General features: G+C 42.1%; 1 protein-coding gene across 2 annotated transcripts in view; it reads left to right on the top strand.

The window, feature by feature from the left end:
• Positions 1-19,050, top strand: part of LOC124615863 (protein abrupt-like) — a 75,719-nt gene extending 56,669 nt beyond the window's left edge. The window contains exons 5-6 of one of the 2 annotated variants that reach the window (XM_047144021.1): positions 3,794-4,119; positions 18,916-19,050. In XM_047144021.1, coding sequence (XP_046999977.1) covers positions 3,794-4,119; positions 18,916-18,918 — 329 coding nt within the window. In that variant the 3' untranslated portion in view covers positions 18,919-19,050. Of the gene's footprint in view, positions 1-3,793; positions 4,120-4,269; positions 4,363-18,915 lie in introns of those variants that run through there. The other variant, XM_047144023.1, reaches the window with a different exon arrangement.
• Positions 19,051-19,604: the final 554 nt, after the last annotated feature.

Genomic DNA, 19,604 nt, shown 5'->3' with positions numbered 1-19,604 from the left:
AGGTGAAGACTGAAATTTTCTAAGTAGGTGTGACGGTTGCTTGCTTTATTTCTTCGTTGATAGTCCTCGATGTCAATGTACAGCATTGTTGTACTGGCTGAAAAATTCGGGGTGGGGGGTTGAAGTTAAACACTGACTACAGTAAATGATGTAGCTGACAGTTGCACAATTGCATTTCACATTTCTTTACTTTTCACAACCCCCAATATTACACAATTATATTGCCAATTCACTATTGGTAAGTGTTGATAAGCCTCATTAATAGGTTTCAGGCAATATCAGCATACTGCTACAATAGTTGCTGTTGAATATCTATGAGCAGTAAAAACCAAACCACACAGTACACAGTTCTTGCAGAATAATACGGTATGTGCAACACTATTTTTCAAATAAATTAAACAGACATTCTCATTAATTGTTCTAACATACAGCCTATTTGTGTACACTTAGTCCATTGTTAAGTTGGTGCATTGTTGCTAATCTAACCAATACATAATACCTGTCTGAAAATTGGCCATGGACTGACTGTCTTGGTACAAAAAATTGGTCCTTTGTATATCATCACAATAATAGGCCCTGAAACTATACATGGTTCAATGTTTAAGTTACAGAAATTACAATTGAAACATAACTCATTCAATTAACTGAGTACCTCAAAAAATTCTTTCTTTTTAACTGTTCCTCCTATGACAAAGGTGGCCGAATTATTTGTTTAAATAATGAAATTAACAGATATAGTTACACAAACGATACTTTTTGACAAACCTGGTAATTTTTTTGGAATTAATTAAGGGCTGGCTTTGCTGATATGTTTTCGAATAGAGTCAAATAAATTCTTTAAGAATCCTAGTAGTTCATCCAAATGTTTATAATTAGTACAGAATTTATATTTGTTTATGAGTCAACAATAGAATCTAAGTCACGAAACAACTACTGATTTCACTATATAACAGAAGTATTAACAAGGGATGATCAAAATAAATTAGGAAATTAATTACATACACAAAACTAAGCACTAAATTAGACCTTGTGCTACAGGTATATCCCTTAAGAGCGAGGGCGAACCTTTCTCTTTTATGGAAATGCATATTATACTCATGCATTTTGATGGTAATCAGGCAAAAATGAAAATAAAATGAATTTATTGAGGCAGGTGGCAAAAGAGAGGAAGTAAAGAGATCCCAGCTTGCTTCGTCACACAGATTCTTATGACAAATATGTGTCTTTCTTGACAGTTAAAGGCCTCAAAGGGAGAGCCGTCCACACAACAAATTGCCATACAGCAACCATTGTCCATCAATCATTTTATATTGTTACGACAACACTGAAGCTGTCATTAAAGACAAAATATGAAACTAACTAAATAACTGCCATAACTAGGGGTCTTTTCCCTCCTGCTCCCACTCTCCCCCTCCCCATACAAACAAACAGAAACTGCATGCGTGCGATACATGTAATTATTTATGTAGATCCAATAATAAATATAAATTAAATTTAGCTTTATTAACACTAAGAAAGGAAAAAGAATCAGTGTGTGATGAAATTATTCCTGAATTGCTTATGTTTGCATAACAAAACTGAAAGATAGGTTTTTAAACTTTTCAAACTGTTGCTTAACCCTCATTACTATTTTTGTATTCTGCAAGGTTCAGTCAGTCACTGTGTATTACATGCACTGCAAGGTTCAGTCAGTCACTGTCTATTACATGCACTGAACTACAACGAAGCAGTACGTGGGTTCATCTCCACAATCAACAGAATGAGAGTCCCACAAAACAGTGTATAGGTTTGAGTCCAAAACCACTAAATGCCAGTGGATTAGCTGGAGCACAAAAAAGTGACTTTCAGAGTTCATACGTGCTCTGAGATAGGGGAAAGTGGCTTCACAGGAGAAGTTGTGACCAATCACTCCTTCAACACAACAAAGTTTATCGCCAGCAGAGTATGAGCTGCCCAAAGAGAAATCCACAAAGTTCAAGTACACAGTGAGGTTGTCAACACTGGACTAGTACAACACATTCGGGACAGCTTCATACAGCACAGTGATGATTCTGGCACAGCTTTTGATGGAGTTACAGGCCACTTGAATACAGGTATATGCAGGTATAGACAGACAGGGTGCATAACAAGAATGCAAGAAAACAATACACCATAGTCAGTGTGTAAATATAAACCAAAACAAGGAGAAGAGAGATCTGTTGGTCAAAGAAAATATGGACAGAGAAAATTCTTGAAGGTGTAACAAATCAGAGATAGTAAAATCCTTGATGTTGATGAATTATTACGTATCTTTCAAAACTATCGGTTCCTTCCTGAGGGAGGAAAGAGGAGTATGTGGGAAAAGGTTGGAAAGGAGACACAAGTTGCTTAGGCCATACATTGTGATGAGTCTGAATCCAAAGCCCCTTCCACTTGAATGACTTTCTGACTTTCTTGTCTCAGTCGACAACTTGTGGCAAGTGAGTCTACTGCTGTGCCCCTGTCATTTTATTTCTGTACTCAGTATTATCTGTCACAGGTGTTTGTTTTCATTTACAGATCAGTGCCAAAAGTGTGTGTGTGTGTGTGTGTGTGTGTGTGTGTGTGTGTGTGTGTGTGTGTGTCACGGGAGCTTTATGTTGTACAATATCACCTGTAGGGTGAAAGTGAGATTATGGGGCACTGCCCTTTTTTTAAAAAAAGAAAAAATCAAAACATAGTAATAGAACATTAGGAACAAGCAGTGATAACAGATAACAGAGTTTATTAATGGCCAGAAGTAAAGTTTGTAGTGGATGTTCTTGACAAAGATAGTTCGATAAAATTTCACACTGCTGGGAACCAAAAGGGTAGAAAAAGTGTCATCCCAATATTTCAGAAGTCTACATGCAATTTCTTGAAAAAATATATACTCACAAATGCACCATAAATTATTTAGAAAGCAATAACTAATATGTTTTTAGTTTATACTTTATTTATTTTTGTTCTAAGTGTGAAATAACATTAAAAATTATTTTCCTAATTAAATAAACCTGACTTTTTCACTGTTGAGTCAATTTTCATTAAGAGAATTCAGTCTGTTGTTTACATTCTTATACATTCTTATTTATGCATAATGTAGGGTTTTTGTTTGTCTAGGTATTGTTAACCAAAAATACCAGTTTGCTTTCAGATATATCGTCTAGCTTGTCACAGAACACTATTATGAAAGATACCAGCCCCTTGTACAACTTTTGAAATGTGTCACGGAAACAAAACGAATACAAAATAAAATTTGAGCAGACACAAAAGCACAAAATACATTATTATAACGAATAGACGCTTGGAAATAATAGGTTAACTTCCGATGCTAGCAATTGACATGACAGTCCTCTGTTCCTATGTGTGCAGTCTGCAGCATACTCAAGCTTTTAGAACTCTAATCTTGGTTGACTGTTAATTTATATATAAGCTGTGATGCACATCCACAATGAGTAGTCGGATTTTGACCAGAATGTTACTTGTTTAAAACAAGCTTTCATATGGTGATTTGAGGGACGTGCCCCTCTTTTCTAACCTTTACCAACATACCCCTCTTTCTTCTCTGAGCCAGGAATTTACAGTTCTGAAAGCTAATTATTTTTTCTGATATGTATTTTAGTGTATCTATTGGCTGTACTTGGAATTTCATTCCCTGAAAATAATTATTTCCACATTGAGTACACATCTCTTCCAAAAGACCTGAGTGACTTCACTTCACCTTTACTCCTGACGCTGTTTGTATTTCACTCGAGACAGTGTAGTATTGTATTGACAATAACACATAATTTCCGAGGAGTGTCGCCTGCGTCGGGAAGTGGTGGCACGAAGATCCGAGGGGCTTCAGACCAGCCGGGCGCTTGCCCACTGTGTGGAGCACTGCTGCGCCAGGCACGCAACCTGCGACGGCACCTGCTGACGAGCTGCAAGTACCGCATGTCGGTTGGTCCCGGAGGGGGTCCAGGTGTCGGTGTTGGGGTAGGAGCAGCCTACTCCCAGCAGCCATCTGCCCTCGAGCCTGAAGTGCAGCTGCAGCAGCCCGCTACGTTTGCATCACTCCTGCCCGTAGCACTGCCCCAGCCTGGCCGTCCTTCCAGCCCACTGCGACCACTGTCTCTGCAGGTACATTTGGAATGGTGTACAGTTCTTTGACTTTTGGAAGGCATTATCTGCATCATCAAGCTGTCTTACATTGAATAAAAAATGTGTTTTCCAAATATCAGAATACCACCATAACTTTACACATTGTTGCTAATGGAAAGAAATTGTCAGCTGTGAAAGCAACTTTCAGGATACCCCAGTGGAATGTTGGAAGGCCATTACTCAATCGAACTGATAATACTGGAAGCTCCATCGGGCTGTTTGTTGATGATGTTGAACATGGTGGTTGCAATTAAACTGACAGTGTTCAAAGTGCTGCAGTACATCACAGGACACTGAAACATCATAGGTATGTTTGTTAATTGGTGTGCTCATGGAGTATGCTGCAAAAAATAAGAGCTCTACTTTTTGCTGCCAGGTGAAAACATGGTGCTGTAAGCAGTCATAATGTGAAATGTTTCCTGTTCTGACATTGGTTTGCTGTTTGTCATGTGACAACATATACTGATTTATTTTGTGAAGTGACTGTTGATGTAAAGATTAAGAAGGTTGAAGTTTTCTGTACGAAACACAGTGGCTATTGACAAGGAAGACCGTGCAATTCTGGTAAAGTGGCAGCATTGTGGGGATATCACCAACAGAAGTAGCTGTGAAAATGATCCCATGTCATTAAATGGGCGAAAGAACATGATCAAGAAATTTGAAAAAACAGACAAATTAGGTAGTGCAGCAGGGAGAAGGAGATGACCCATTCCCATGGCAGTTGTTGATGAAGTTGCTGTAGCTGCAGCCGACTGTGCAGTGCGTGCCTCAAATTGTGCAGCCAGTGCTCGAGTAGTGTCTTGGAAATTCTCTCTCCCCTGGCCAACAATTCAAGTGATTTTGTAGCGCATTTTACACTGCTATTCCTACACGATTCAGAATGTGCACCATATGAAGCCCCCAGATAGGATACAATGCCGTGACTTTGCCTTTCATTTTTTGGGATCCATGGAAATGGATGGCAACTGGCTGGGGAATATTCTTTGGATGGACAAGGCACATTTTACTCCACACAGTGCCATGAATGCACAGAACTGACACGTATGCGGTATTACTTCACCACACGTTGTGCAGGAACATCCACTGCACTCAGCTTATGTGACTGTGTGGTGTGGTTTTGCAAGCTCCTTCATATCTGTCTGTTTTTCATCGAGGACACGGCACCCTGTGGGCCTGTTAGGGGTAGAGTGACATCTACACATTATGAGGACACCCTTTTGCAACATGTGATTCAAGCTTTGCAAAAACACAATTGTGTCCACACCACTATTTTCATGAAAGATGGGGCGATACGTTATGTCACTTGCCAAGTGACACGTATGCTTCAAGAAACCTTTTTGTAATGACTGCATTGTCTCTAGGCAATGTAAACATTGTGGACTTCCAGATCCCCTGACCTAATGTGGCTTCTGGTTATGGGCATATCTGAAAGATCGTATATGTCAGGGATGCATGTGGACCCTTCCTGACCTGTAGTATAGTATACAACGACATATCACTTTGCTTACACCGGATATGTTGCAAGCAACTGTTGACTGTGCCATATGGATGCAACATGTTACTGAGTTAGGAGACCATATTCAAAAAAGGTTATAACTTGTGATCACATCCTAATAAACATGCTGGGACCACCATTATCATATGTTTGATCATTTTTCACCTTCTCCTGCACCCACACTGCATCCTGACCTCTTACAGTGCCATATTTCCACCTTCCCCCCCCCCTCCCCAGCTTACTCAGCAAGAGTACAGATTAATGTACATATCTACAATGTTTCAGCATCCTCCAATCCTTCAACACACATGTATAGCACACACTGCACCTCTTGGAGCACTGTAAGTTTAATTATAACCATCTGGTACACAGGAAAATTGCAATGTTAGAAATAAGAAATGCAGGAGACCTGCAGAGAATTGACAACTGTTGCAAGGGTTGGCAGCTGATTTCCCTTGTAAGTAAATGTACTGTGTGTTGTGTGTCACCAGGCAGAAATTAATTCATTCACTCACTCATTGTATTGCATAGTTACTATCAAGAACTAGAAATTTCAAGAAGGAGAAATTTCAGTGGTGTGAGAAATTTCAGTGGTCTGGGAATCGGGGTATATTTTAACAAAAGACAAGGAAATCGATGGAAGTTAATCTGTGCACTTCATCAACAGAGAAATGCCTCTATACTGCTAGAAATTTAGAAGGAATGGCTCTAATCTGCTGCTTCCTCAGTTAAACTAAATAGCTGCTGTTTAACTCTTATTGGTAGTTTAATATTAATTTCCTTAAATTAGTATTTTTGATAGGAAGTGTGTACCTACATCTGTACTTACTGAGGTATGTTTGCAGTGCACTATTACTTGTTGTGCAGTTCTACAACGGAAACTTCAGCTTGACGTGTAGGTAACAGAAATTTTCAATCCTTCAGTTTAAATAATATGAGAGAAGGAAAGTGGCTCCTCACCATATAGCGGAGATGCTGAGTCGCAGGAGAGAAGGTGCGGAAGGGGGAGAGGGTAAGTAGCGGAAAGGAGAGAAATAAAAATAAAAATAAATTAAAAGACTGGGTGTGGCAGTGAAATGACGGCTGTGTAGTGCTGCAATGGGAACAGAGAGGGGGCTGGGGATGGGTGAGGACAGTGACTAATGAAGGTTGAGGCCAGGAGGGTTGCGGGAACGTATCATGTGTTGCGGTAAAAGTTCCCACCTGTGCAATTCAGAAAAGCTGGTGTTGGTGGGAAGGATCCATATGACACAGGCTGTGAAGCAGTCATTGAGGTGAGGGGTATCATGTTTGGCAGAGTGTTCAGCTACAGGGTGGTCCACTTGTTTTTTGGCCACAGTTTGTCGGTGGCCGTTCATGTGGACAGACAGCTTGTTGGTTGTCATGCCTACATAGAATGCAGCACAGTGGTTGCAGCTTAGCTTGTAAATCACATGACTGGTTTCACTGGTACTGAGTTAAGAGGGGAATGCTCCTCTGTGGCCGGACGGTGGGACTTTGGGTCTTTGGGAGGTGGTGGGAGACTGGAAAGATAAGGCATGGGATATTTGTTTTTGTACAAGGATGGGAGGATAATTACGGTCAGTGAAGGCTTCAGTGAGACCCTTTTGGAGAGGGACTGCTCGTTACTGCAGATGCGACAACCACGGGTGGCTAGGCTCTACTTTGACCTTTGTGACTTCTCGCCAAATTTAGTGAGTTTTTCACCTTCCACTATCATTTCTCCCCTGTGCATCCATCTCGTACTTTTCACACATATTTGGGTGTATTTTTGCGTAATTTTTTCGGATGTAATTCTACTTTATTATGTACTTTTCGGTTTTTTGCACCACCATGGATCCTTGCTGCTTCAATCTGCATCAATACAGAAAAGTTTCCTTATCCCTAGCCAGATCCCAGTCCCACATACTGTTCCTGCATTGTTATTTGGCTCATGAAATCCCCCCTAATGGCCTTACCATCAAATTACCCATCTCTGGTTGCCACCCCTCCTTCCACAATGACCTCCACCTGTTCAGATTCTGCCAATCCTTAACCCTCACCAACATAGTTCTGCAAAACCCTATCAACCAAGCCCAATCGTCGTTGCAGTACCTTCTCTCCATCCGCAAAATTCTCCTGCTATGTAATCCCAAATTCCTGTAACCCATGACACACATTGAAACTCTTGCCCTGCAGGAACTTGGGCAACATACACAATGCCACCTCAAAAAGCTCTCCATCCTGCTCACTTCCTACTCCCACCTTGGAGTACCACTGTCCACCACTTCTACAACCACCTCCAAACCTCCCCCACGACCCCTCATAGCTGACAAACCCTGTCTCACAGCCCTACTACACTTACTCCACCCTCCAAAACTCCCTCCCACCACCACACAGAACTCAAAACCTAAACAGACCCGCAACGCAGTCATGAACCTTTCCTCCAGAAGCCTTAGTCCAACAGAAATATCAGTCCTATCCAAAGGAATCACCTTTTACCCCACTCCCAAATTCAACCATGCAGGACTAGTTCAAGACATTCTCTTCTTCTCCTGATCCCCACAGTGGAAACACTTTTTCGCCACCAACCCGACCAATCAGACTCAACCAAAGACCAATAATGAACTTTGCCTAACTCAGTTCACTCCTCCATCCAACCATGATCCATCCCCACTGCTTCCAAACCACCCCCTGTTAACTTTACAGAATTTCTTAGCCTCGAATCTTGCCCCACCATCATTCCCAAAATCCCTCAACATGCATACTAACCTTACATCCGCAGAAAGAACCGCAGTCCACCATCTAAAAACTGATCCCAATCTTATAATCCTAGCTGCAGACAAAGGCTCCACCACTGTAGTTTTGAACCACAAGGATTACATGGCAGAAGGACTCCGTCAACTGTCAAATACTTCCACCTACAAACCATGCCACAGTGATCCCATTCCAGCAATCCAGCAGGATCTCCAGTCACTACTCAATTCCTTAGGCCCATCCCAGAACCTCTCCCCAGAGTCCATCTCTCTACTTTCCCCTACCACTCCCTGCACTCCCACCTTCTACATGCTTCCTAAAGTCCATAAACCCAACCACCCTGGACGCCCCATTGTGGCCGGTTACTGTGCCCCCACTGAGAGAATCTCTGCTCTTGTAGACCAACACCTTCAACCTTTTACCCGGAACCTATCCTCCTTTATAAAAGATACCAACCATTTCCTTGACTGACTCTCCACAGTTCCTTTCCCTTTACCACACGGTGCCCTGTTCGTCACTATTGATGCCACATCCCTGTACACTAACATTACTAATGCCCATGGCCTTACTGCTATCGAACACTACCTTTCCAGACGCCATATGGATTCCAAGCCAACAACCTCCTTCCTAGTCTCCATGACCAACTATATCCTCACCCACAGTTACTTCTCCTTTGAAGGCATTACCTACAAACAAATCCACAGTACGGCTATGGGCACCTGCATGGCACCATCCTATGCTAACCTATTCATGGGCCATCTAGAGGAATCCTTCCTAAAAATGCAAAATCCTAAACCCCTCACCTGGTTCAGATTCATTTATGACATCTTTGCTATCTGGATTGAAGGTGAGGACACCTTATTCACATTCCTCCAGAACCTCAACAACTTCTCCCCCATTTGCTTCACCTGGCCCTACTCAACCCAACAAGCCACCTTCCTAGATGTTGACCTCCACCTCAGAGATGGCTACATCAGTACCTCCATCCATATCAAACCTACTAACCACCAGCAATACCTGCACTTCGACAGCTGCCACCTGTGGTAGTCGCATATGTAGTGATCAGCAGTCCCTCTCTAAATATACCGAGGGGTCTCAGTGAAGCCTTCACTGACCGTAATTATCCTCCCATCCTTGAACAAAAAAAAAAAAAAAAAAAAATCTCCCGTGCCTTATCTTTCCAGGCTCCCACCACCTCCCAAAGTCCCACATTCCGGCCACAGAGGAGCATTCCCCTCGTATCTCAGTACCATCTGGGACTGGAGCAACTGAATTACATTCTCTGCCAGGGTTTCGATTACCTCTCGTCCTGCCCTCAAATGTGAAATGTCCTACCCACTATCCTTCCCACCCCTCCTACCATGGTATTCCGCCGTCCACTGAACCTACAAAATATACTCATCCATCCTTACACAACCCCTGCTCCCAATCCCTTACTTCAGGTCTCATACCCCTGTAATAGACCTAGCTGTAAGACCTGTCCCATACATCCTCCTACCACCACCTACTCCAGTCCGGTCACTAACATCACCTATCTCATCAAAGGCAGGGCTACCTGTAAAACAATCATGTGATTTACAAGCTAAGCTGCAACCACTGTGCTGCATTCTATGTAGGCATGACAACCAACAAGCTGTCTGTCCGCATGAACGGCCACCAACAAACTGTGGCCAAAAAACAATTGGACCACCCTGTAGCTGAACATCCTGCCAAACATGATACCCCTTACCTCCAAACATGATACCCCTTACCTCAATGACCGCTTCACAGCCTATGCCATATGGATCCTTCGCACGAACACCAGCTTTTCTGAATTGCGCAGGTGGGAACTTTCCCTGCAATACGTGCTACGTTCCCATAACCCTCCTGGCCTCAACCTTCGTTAGTCACTGTCCTCACCCATCCAGCCCCCTCCCTGTTCCCATTCCAGCACTACACAGCCTTCATTTCACTGCCACACCCAGTCTTTTAATTTATTTTTATTTTTATTTCTCTCCTTTCCACTACTTATCCCCTCCCCCCTCCTCACCACCTCTCCTGCCCTCTGCCTAAACTGCAACACTTCACTGTCCGCCACTCCCACCATACTATCCCTCCCCCTCCCTGTCCCAGCCTCCTCCTTACCCCCACCCAGTCGCCACTCCCATCATGCACTGGTGCTGATGCTCGCAGTGTAGTTTCAGCTCTCTGAGACTGCCGACGTGTGTGCAAGTTGCGCTTGCGTGTGTGTGTGTGTTTGTGTGTGTGTGTGTGTGTGTGTGTGTGTACTGCTGACAAAGGCGTTAATGGCCGAAAGCTGTGATTGTGTGAATCTTTTTATTGTGCCTATCGCGACTTGGCATATCCACGAAGAACCTTAACTCTTTCAGACCCTCTGGTTACAATTGTGTACAGTAATTTGTACTGTTTCTTAGCTGCAACAAAAGTATTTTTTCCCAATGGAAACCTGAGATACACATTTGTGAATGTTCAGCCTTTTCATCGGGCACAAGTGCTGCCAACTATTGGGCCCCACTATTAAAATATCAGCAAGCCAATGCAGCAGTGCGCAATAGCTTGTGACTACCGGAATACACGGATGTGGTTGATTCATTATATTCCACTGTGTAACTGAATATGCAATTCTTATTTTGCTTTGTAATTACATAATGTTCATTATACTACTTATTACAACAGAGAATATTTTGTGATTAGTTATTTTAGTCCATAAAATGAAGTCAAGTGTACAAAATATGTTTTGAAAATGAGGACAAATTTTTGTATAAAACTTGCATCTAAAATCATTAACAAAATCACTTAAGATTATTCTCACATAAAGAAAAATTTTCCATCCTCCAGAAAAAATTCAGGTCTGAATGGGTTAAGTGGGGCCCAGGGACAAGGGCACTGGTCTTATCTCTGTTTCTGTTTCCTCAACATGGTGGAAATGTGCCAATGGTGAAGGCACTAGCAGCTTGGTCAGAGGTGCCAGGGACGGCAGTGTGGAAGGACCCGAAGGCATCAACCGAGCCAGAGGTGGAATCACCAGTGGCAGTGAAGCATTGCAGCAATGCCTGGTAGCAGGTGCCAGGTGGCTGGACCCCAGAGGAGAGACAGGAGGGAGCAACATCCACAGGGAGGGCAGCTCTGCCCCTGCAGCAGGGACATTCTGTGAGGCTGGAAAAGGTGCTGAGGGAGGGGGCATGGGTGGGGGATCTGCAGCCCTCACTGTGGCATGAGCATACAGTCGGTCGTGGTGGTGCACCACCAGCTCATCATTCGTGTGCACTATACGGAAGTGGCAGCCTCAGCACCTGTGGACTGTGGCCAGAATCCACTTAATTCGGCAGCCAGTCCCCCTGGCCCAAACTGCTGAGTCAGGAGCAAACCATGACGAGGAATGTGCCGATGGTCGTTTGTGGGGTGCATGAGGAGATGCAGAATATTGCACGACTGGCGACCATGGAGCTTTGTGGCTGGCCTCAGATGCCCTACTGGCATAAAACTGTAGGAACTCGAGAAGTGTGTCCCTGTGCAAACGAGATGTTCTGCCTTGCCATTGGATTGGAGGAGGGTAGCGGGATCAGTAAAGTGGCAAATGCCTGGATCGGTCCAAAAATTGTGGAAGGTCTGAGACTGTGGACCGTTATTAGAGCAGTTGATAATGTCGGTTCCAGGGTGCATCACCAAGTGTGTAAGACAATCCGTCAGTAGGAAAAATTTTGGAGAGGACCTGAATTGTAGCCACAGCTGATGTCAAAGGGCAACGGATAACCTATGGAAATTTCAGAGAAAGTATCAATAGCAACAACCAGAAACCAGAAAGAATGTAGGAACGGTCCTGTGAAATCAACAAGGATGTGTTGCCACGGATCCTGCAATGTGGGTCATAGAGAGAGCAACACGTGTGGTGCCGCCTGTTGGGTAGCACACTGAGAGCAAGCAGTGACAAGATGTACAATGTCACCAATGATCCTTGGTCAAAACAAGTGCCAACAGCCCAATAACTTGGTACGTGAGACCCCAATGCCCCTGATGTAGGAGATGAAGTGCATCCTGCTGTAGGGCGGCCGGGATCACCACCCTACCTGACAGGCCCATCTGTCGCTAAGAGAACAATGCTGTCAAATACTGAAAGGGAGTGATGAATAGGAAACCCTTCCACTCTATGTTGTACCTCAACATCTGAGTGAATACAAAGGAGTTCATTCTGATCAAATGTAGGATCTGGCCAGCTGGGGATGGAGCATTGGCATTGGTATGCTGTGCAGTGGGCCAGAAATGTATTTCATAGTTGTAGCAAGACAGAAACAAGAATCAACACTGCTGGAGGCAATCTGTTGCTTAGTCAGGCAATGAAGAAGAAGGATTAAACAGTGAAAACAAGGCCTTGTGATCAGTAATGAGGTGGAACGTAGATCCGTACAAGAATGCTGGAGGCGCTCTGTTGCTTAGTCAGGCAATGAAGAAGAAGGATTAAACAGTGAAAACAAGGCCTTGTGATCGTAATGAGGTGGAACATAGACCCGTGCAAGAATGCATAAAACTTTTCGAGGAAACACTTCCTTTTCAACTTGGGAGTAGTGCTGCTGAGCGGATTTGAGCATTTTTGATGCGTAAGCTATGGGACATTCAGAACCATCCTCATATTGGTGCGTAAGAATGGCTGAGGCTATACTGAGAGGCGTCTGTAGCCAAAACCAGGTGGTGGCCAAGGTAGAAAGTAGCCAAACAAGGAGTCAGATGTAATTTAGATTTCAAAATCATGAACCTGTGCTTGCAGGCTGTTGTCCACTGAAAAGGAACATTCTTGTGGAGCAACTTGGGGAGAGTATGGACCAGTGGGGCTGCTCGTGGAATTTGTAATAGTATGCAATTTTACGTAAAAGTGCTTGGAGTTGTTTGACATTTGTAGGCTGAGGCAGAGTTCTGACCATGGTGACATGATGGAATAAAGGCTTAACAGTATTCTGAGAAACCTCGAACCCCAAATGCACCTTGGATGGCTGAAAAAATTGTGGCTTGAAAAAGTTGCATTTCAGTCCTGCAGTATATAAGACAGTGAACAAGATGCGTAAGTTACATCAGGGCAGATATGCCCCCGGAAATTCGGGAAAAACATAGAAATTTTTTCATCCGGGAGAAATTGGGAATTTAGTATAATTCCAGGAATTTTCATTGTTTTATTTATCATTTGCTTTAGCACACTACTGCAGCAAGAAAACATGAGAAAGGGACTAACATGAAAATAAAACTGTAGTTGCCGAGAAAACGTGCCATTTATAACACAACAAATCACATACACAACCATCTGCCAACAGCAAAATTTGTCGAAGACTATGCAATACCTTATAACAACAAATTGCTTTTGATGCATCTTTCTTGTGGGCCTCGCTTCGATGAGTGTGACATCACAATTGTTTACTGGTCGCAGGAAAATATTGCGAAGGGTAGTTTGAAAAACGTTACTTTCAAAGTAAATTTCATTTTACACAAGATGAATTATGTATGAGAACGCGTGATGGATTTATTAAATCACAGAGCGTTACACTCTCGTTCAAAACTTGACACTGAGGACGAGCCATTTAGAAAAATTTTGGGCCCAGAAGACCATCCATTTCTGCCATTATTTAAAATTTTACTTACTTATTTATGTTTGATATATCTTGGGTAACTCTTGCTAAAAAAGGATTTGAGCTACAGAATTAGTTTTTCATATTTATTTTAGTTCTTTCATAGTTTACAAATTATGCCATAACAATGGCAAAAAATATAATTATCCATTTAAAAAAAAGTGCGAAGTGATTTCTTGAGGAATTTCACACATAATTGGCTTTTTTATGGAAAAGTCAAAGTGCGTAGCGGAACATGTATTCAGCCAGGTAACCTATAAAATGATTGGTGTGCATCAGTGAAATATAGAAACGTGGTTGCTAGAAGTATTCAGCTGCTGCAATTTAAACTGTGCTCTAGGACCCTGCCTAACCATACCCTTCAAAAAACATGGCAAAAATGACGACCAGTATTATATGTGAAAGTTTCTTGTAGCTATACTTTACATATATTAATTTAAGCCATTAACTTTTCCTATTTGTGTGTTCACACTTCTTAACAATGATGTTGCTTTTAGCTTACTACATCACATGTCCTATGCTCTGAATATTGCTCTGAATATCTGTTGTCATTGGCTGGTGAGATTATGTTACATTACCTGTGATTGGCTGACAGAAGCACATCACGTGACCCAAACTCAATTTCAATGCTTCAGAAGCTACCATGCTGTATTTGGCAAAATTAATTTTTATACTTTCTTAATATGAAAATGTCCGCCCCCAGTAGCTAAGTGGTTAGAGTGACAGAATGTCAATCCTAAGGGCCCGTGTTCGATTCCCGGCTGGGGAGATTTTCTCCACTCAGGGACTGGGTGTTGTGTTGTCCTAATCATCATCATCATAATTTCATCCCCATCGACGCACAAGTCGCCACAGTGGCATCAAATCGAAAGACTTGCACCCAATGAACGGTCTACCCAAAGGGAGGCCCTAGTCACAATATGAAAGTTTGCATCGTACATATTGTGCCGCTATCAAAGATCTTTCCAAAGTGCATTGTTTTTTGCTGGATTTTCCTAAAGTTCCAGGAAGTTCCACAATGGTGTATAAAACATTTCCCATTCAAAGGGTAGGGGAGTTTTTTAGCTCCAAGGGAAAATATATTATCACTTAACATGAAAATAAATGTACTTTCACTCAGGAAAAAGTGTATTTTTAATTGTGAAATCTGGGAATCTCTCTCTCTCTCTCTCTCTCTCTCTCTCTCTCTCTCTCTCTCTCTCTCTCTCTTTTTCCTCTCCTTGTCCACGTGTATGCCCTATGCATAAATGCTCTTTCATAGATTCACCCCCGTCATGACAATGTCATCGAGATAGCTGATACCTCCCAGAACAGACATCGTCAGTTGTAAAAATCACTGGGAGCTAGCCACTCAGAAAGTGTGGTACTGATATTGGTACAACTTGAAGGGTGTGTTAATTAGAAGTAGCCATTTAGAATCCTCATCCGCTGGAACCTGTAAGTAGGCTTCAGATAAATCAATTTTCGTGAAAAGCTGCCCCCCCCCCCCCCCCCCCCCTCTTTGCGAGTTTAGTCAGTAACTCGTTCGGGTAGGTGTCAATGATAGATGGAGCATGGAGCATTAACTGAAACTTTAAAGAAACTTGATGTAAGAGGATGTATGACCCCCAGACAATGTCAGCCTGTCCAATTCTGCTTTAACTTGATCAAACAAAGCCTCTGGAACAGGGTGTGCAAACAAACAGCATGGCTGTGGCATAGATTTCAGGGTAACGCAACTGGTAAAAGAGATGAGAACTCAGAACACAGAGAATCTAACTGCTGGTAAGGGACCTGGTCGGAAATGAGGTGCATGTTTCTGAAATGGAAAAACCAAAAGCATTGAAAGCATGCAGACCAATCAGTGTTGCGGAGTCAGCATCATCAACTACCAAAAATGTCAAGGAATGAACAACGGCTGTATACATAGTGGAAGACATAAATTGCCCCAAAATTGGAATTTGCTCCTTGTTGTAACCCATCAAACATTGAGTAACCAGAGACAATACTGGAGATCTCAAATCCACATAGGTTTGTGAGTTCAGAAAGTCATGTTGAACCCATGTCCACTTGCAGTCTGAGAATTTTGTCCATCACTCGCTCATTGATAAATTGTTTGTTATGATGTGGAAGCACTGGAGACACACACAATTAACATCCGTGTTCATGCCCGCATGAGCATCTGAGTGTTGTTGTTAGAACAACACACAGATGCTATATATCCTTTTTAACTACAGTTGTTGCAAGTCATTCCGCGCTTAGGCACGCAGCCCTGTCATGTTGCACGAAACAGTATGGGCAAGATGGGAGTGCAGAGTAGTGCCACTGCTGTGGTTGTTGTTTTGTTTTTGTTTTTCACATTACTGTCCTGTGCAGCATGGAGGCTGCAATTGTATGGGTGCCATGTCGTCATCCCCCCGAGAATTGATGGATGCCTGATGACCGTAAACAGGAGGCACTGTGCTAATGCCACACCAAGCTTCAATCTGATCACTTGCAGCACAAGATACTCAAAAAGATTAACGAATATTTAACACTTCAGCTAAAGGTGAATTGTCGGACTGTTATGCACATTGACGCACCTTCTTGTCATGCACATTGACGCACCTTCTTGTCAGGAACCAACCAAGCTATGGCATCATGGACCATAGGACCAGCATAGGAATCATGATGAGCAGCATTAACAAACTGACATTTGTGACTGAGGCAGTTCAACTGCCCAAGCCCAGTAGAACTATTGGAGCTGTTTATGAGAATGATAGAATGCTACACGCAGTGCAATGACGTGTGCATCTACAATTGTAATTTGACAACAATCCACACATTTCATTGAGTGAAAGCAACACAGGTTTCTGGAGCAGGGCTAATTGAAGCAACAGCTGGTAGAACTGAGGAGAAATCCAAGAAAGGAACAAAGCCTTATGCCTGTTTTCATCAGTGACACCAAAGGATGTATTGCCGATGCCGCTACTCATAAATCTCCCAGTCTTCGGCCACATTGTCAGGAACGGGCAGGGCGGTGTGTGAGCCTGCCACAGATGCCATTGGTGGAATATTCATAGTGTCATGCACCATTGGCCTGGTGTTGTGGTACATATCCAAGTGTTACATATGGGGTTAGTAGCATATACTTGACACAATATTCTGCAGCTCCCTTCTAGTAGAGAAACATTGTATTTACTACAGATGCACTGTCCCAAAAGGTAATCCCATAAGACAACAAGGACTGACAATGTTAAAAGTAAGTTAATACTCTTGTTCATAGAGCAACATTACGTCAGAAACTTTTATACTTTGATTAAAATAACATTGTGATCAGTGTTTCATCAAGACTAGTGATGGGGGTTGGCCGGCAACCAATTGTAGCTCTTTCTTGAGTGCCGTGTACTTGCTGTGTTGCCTATTTTGTAGACACATGGGGGCTCTTATTTAGCATGACAGGCAGTACACCAGTAACATTGTCCTTCCACTACAGTCTGTCAATCATGAAGTTATTTTATCCAAGTTATAAGAGCAAAACATGGTGAATTGATCTTGAGTACTGTTGACTCCATTTGAATTTGTTATCCAGCTGAACCCCCAACGAATTTTACACAGTTTTTCACTTAGTATTTGACAATTACTTTAGACTAACAGGTCTGTCTTCTATGTATGATTTGGTACAATATGAGTCTTTGCAAGATAGGATTTTTACTGTTAGCTGTGAACCAGAACAAGTTGCAATCTTGTTCAACTGTCACATGAGCCATGTCTGGATAAAGCTGAGTTTGGACCCAAGAAAATGCGGTTGTGTTATAGCACACATGCTAGACCATCTACGGATGTTTGAATAAATCCAACGCCAATCCTAGTGGAACCCTACACTTTTCCCATTTTGTGGTTAGTTTGACGCTTCATGTGCTGCAATATGTCATTGTAACTCTGTGATTTCTGTTGTGGAGGTAAGATTTCATCCATGCAAGAGGGTACCACTAATCCAATAAAACCTTAGTTTGCCAAATAGAATTGTGTGTTCCATATAATCAAACTTTAGAAAATATAGCAACAAGATAATTTTCCTTGCATTTGTTCTTCTTCTAGAATTTAATTTGTGAAGTCTTGCATTACTTTCTCTTTGGAGAATCCCACATGAAAACCAAAATGAGAGGATGTTACCATTTTCTGCTCAGAAAAATGAGTCAGTGTTGTATTGTAGCTGACTTTCTGAAATACTGTTGAAAAAGTTGGAAGAAGAAAAATTGTCTGCAATTGGAGATGGTTCATTTATCTCCATTTCCATAGGTGGCTTATACTGCAACATGTTTGTGTGTCATGATTACAAGTAATCCTAACAAGTCTCCATAAGATTTTATGCATCTATACTCTTCAAGTCACTGTGTGGTGTGTTGGCAAAGGTTCCTTATGCTACCACTATCATTTCCCCCATCAGTGTGCCATTTGTGAATGGCACAACAAGAACAATGGCAAGAACAACTGTTGAGAGGCCTCTGTATGAACTGTCATTTATTTTGTTTTCTCCTCAGGGTTGTTGTTGTTGTTGTTGTTGTTGTGGTCTTCAGTCCTGAGACTGGTTTGATGCAGCTCTCCATGCTACTCTATCCTGTGCAAGCTTCTTCATCTCCCAGTACTTACTGCAACCTACATCCTTCTGAATTTGCTTAGTGTATTCATCTCTTGGTCTCCCTCTACGGTTTTTACCCTCCACGCTGCCCTCCAATTCTAAATTAGTGATCCCTTGATGCCTTCTAACCTACCTGCCCAATTAAGGGATCTGACATTCCATGCTCCGATCCATAATTTTGTGAAATGTATGTGGGAAGACCAGCAAACCTCTTCATGATGGACACCACCTGTCTTGTAGTATGTCCTATTGGAGTTAGTTTAACATCTCCTTAACACTCATGCCTTTGCTAAACAATCCGTTAATGAAACATGCAATTCTCTTTTTTCTAGTGATCCAATCTGGTAATGGATCCAGACTGACGAGCAATACACAAGAACCGATCAGGCAAGGATTCTGCTTGAAAGGCCATCATAGTTTGCAGAATTACTGCTTTTTAGCAGTCAGATGAATTCCACAGTTTCACCAGGATCTTTTAAAAAAGTCTGGTGGTGGTACATGTAGTGTCCACACAAATGAGTGTAATGCAACTGTATTTGGTTGTTTATTAGGGGGTACAATTTTTGCTGTAATTGTGAAGTAATAAAACCTAATTTTACAAATAATGAGCCAGTGGTAACTGTTTTTCTAAAATCTTTCTAATCACAAATCATCTGCTCATTTGCAGTCACTTCTTAACTGTCGTGATCAGAAATGGTAGTGCATTAGTTATGGTGAGGTATATGTCCTAATGAAAGGTAGTATTTCAAACATAACTACTCAATTATTGTGAACTGTTCAAGTTCAGAACCCTTATTTAAGAATTGACAGTAAAAGAAGACTGCTGCATTTAAGCCATTTAGAAATTCTCACCAAATGTTGTCAGTAGTGCAAGGCAGACAAAGTGTACATAATGTTAGGGGACCAAGGGAACATAAATTCTTCACAGTTGATAAAATGGATAATACTGAAAGCAAGTCTTAGATCAATAATACTGAAAGCAAGTCTTAGATCAATAATACTGAAAGCAAGTCTTAGATCA

Source organism: Schistocerca americana, chromosome 5 (genome assembly GCF_021461395.2).
Source record: "Schistocerca americana isolate TAMUIC-IGC-003095 chromosome 5, iqSchAmer2.1, whole genome shotgun sequence".
Classification (NCBI taxonomy): domain Eukaryota; kingdom Metazoa; phylum Arthropoda; class Insecta; order Orthoptera; family Acrididae; genus Schistocerca; species Schistocerca americana.
Note: the sequence above shows the minus strand (reverse complement) of the source record. Positions and strands in the feature narration are given on the sequence as shown.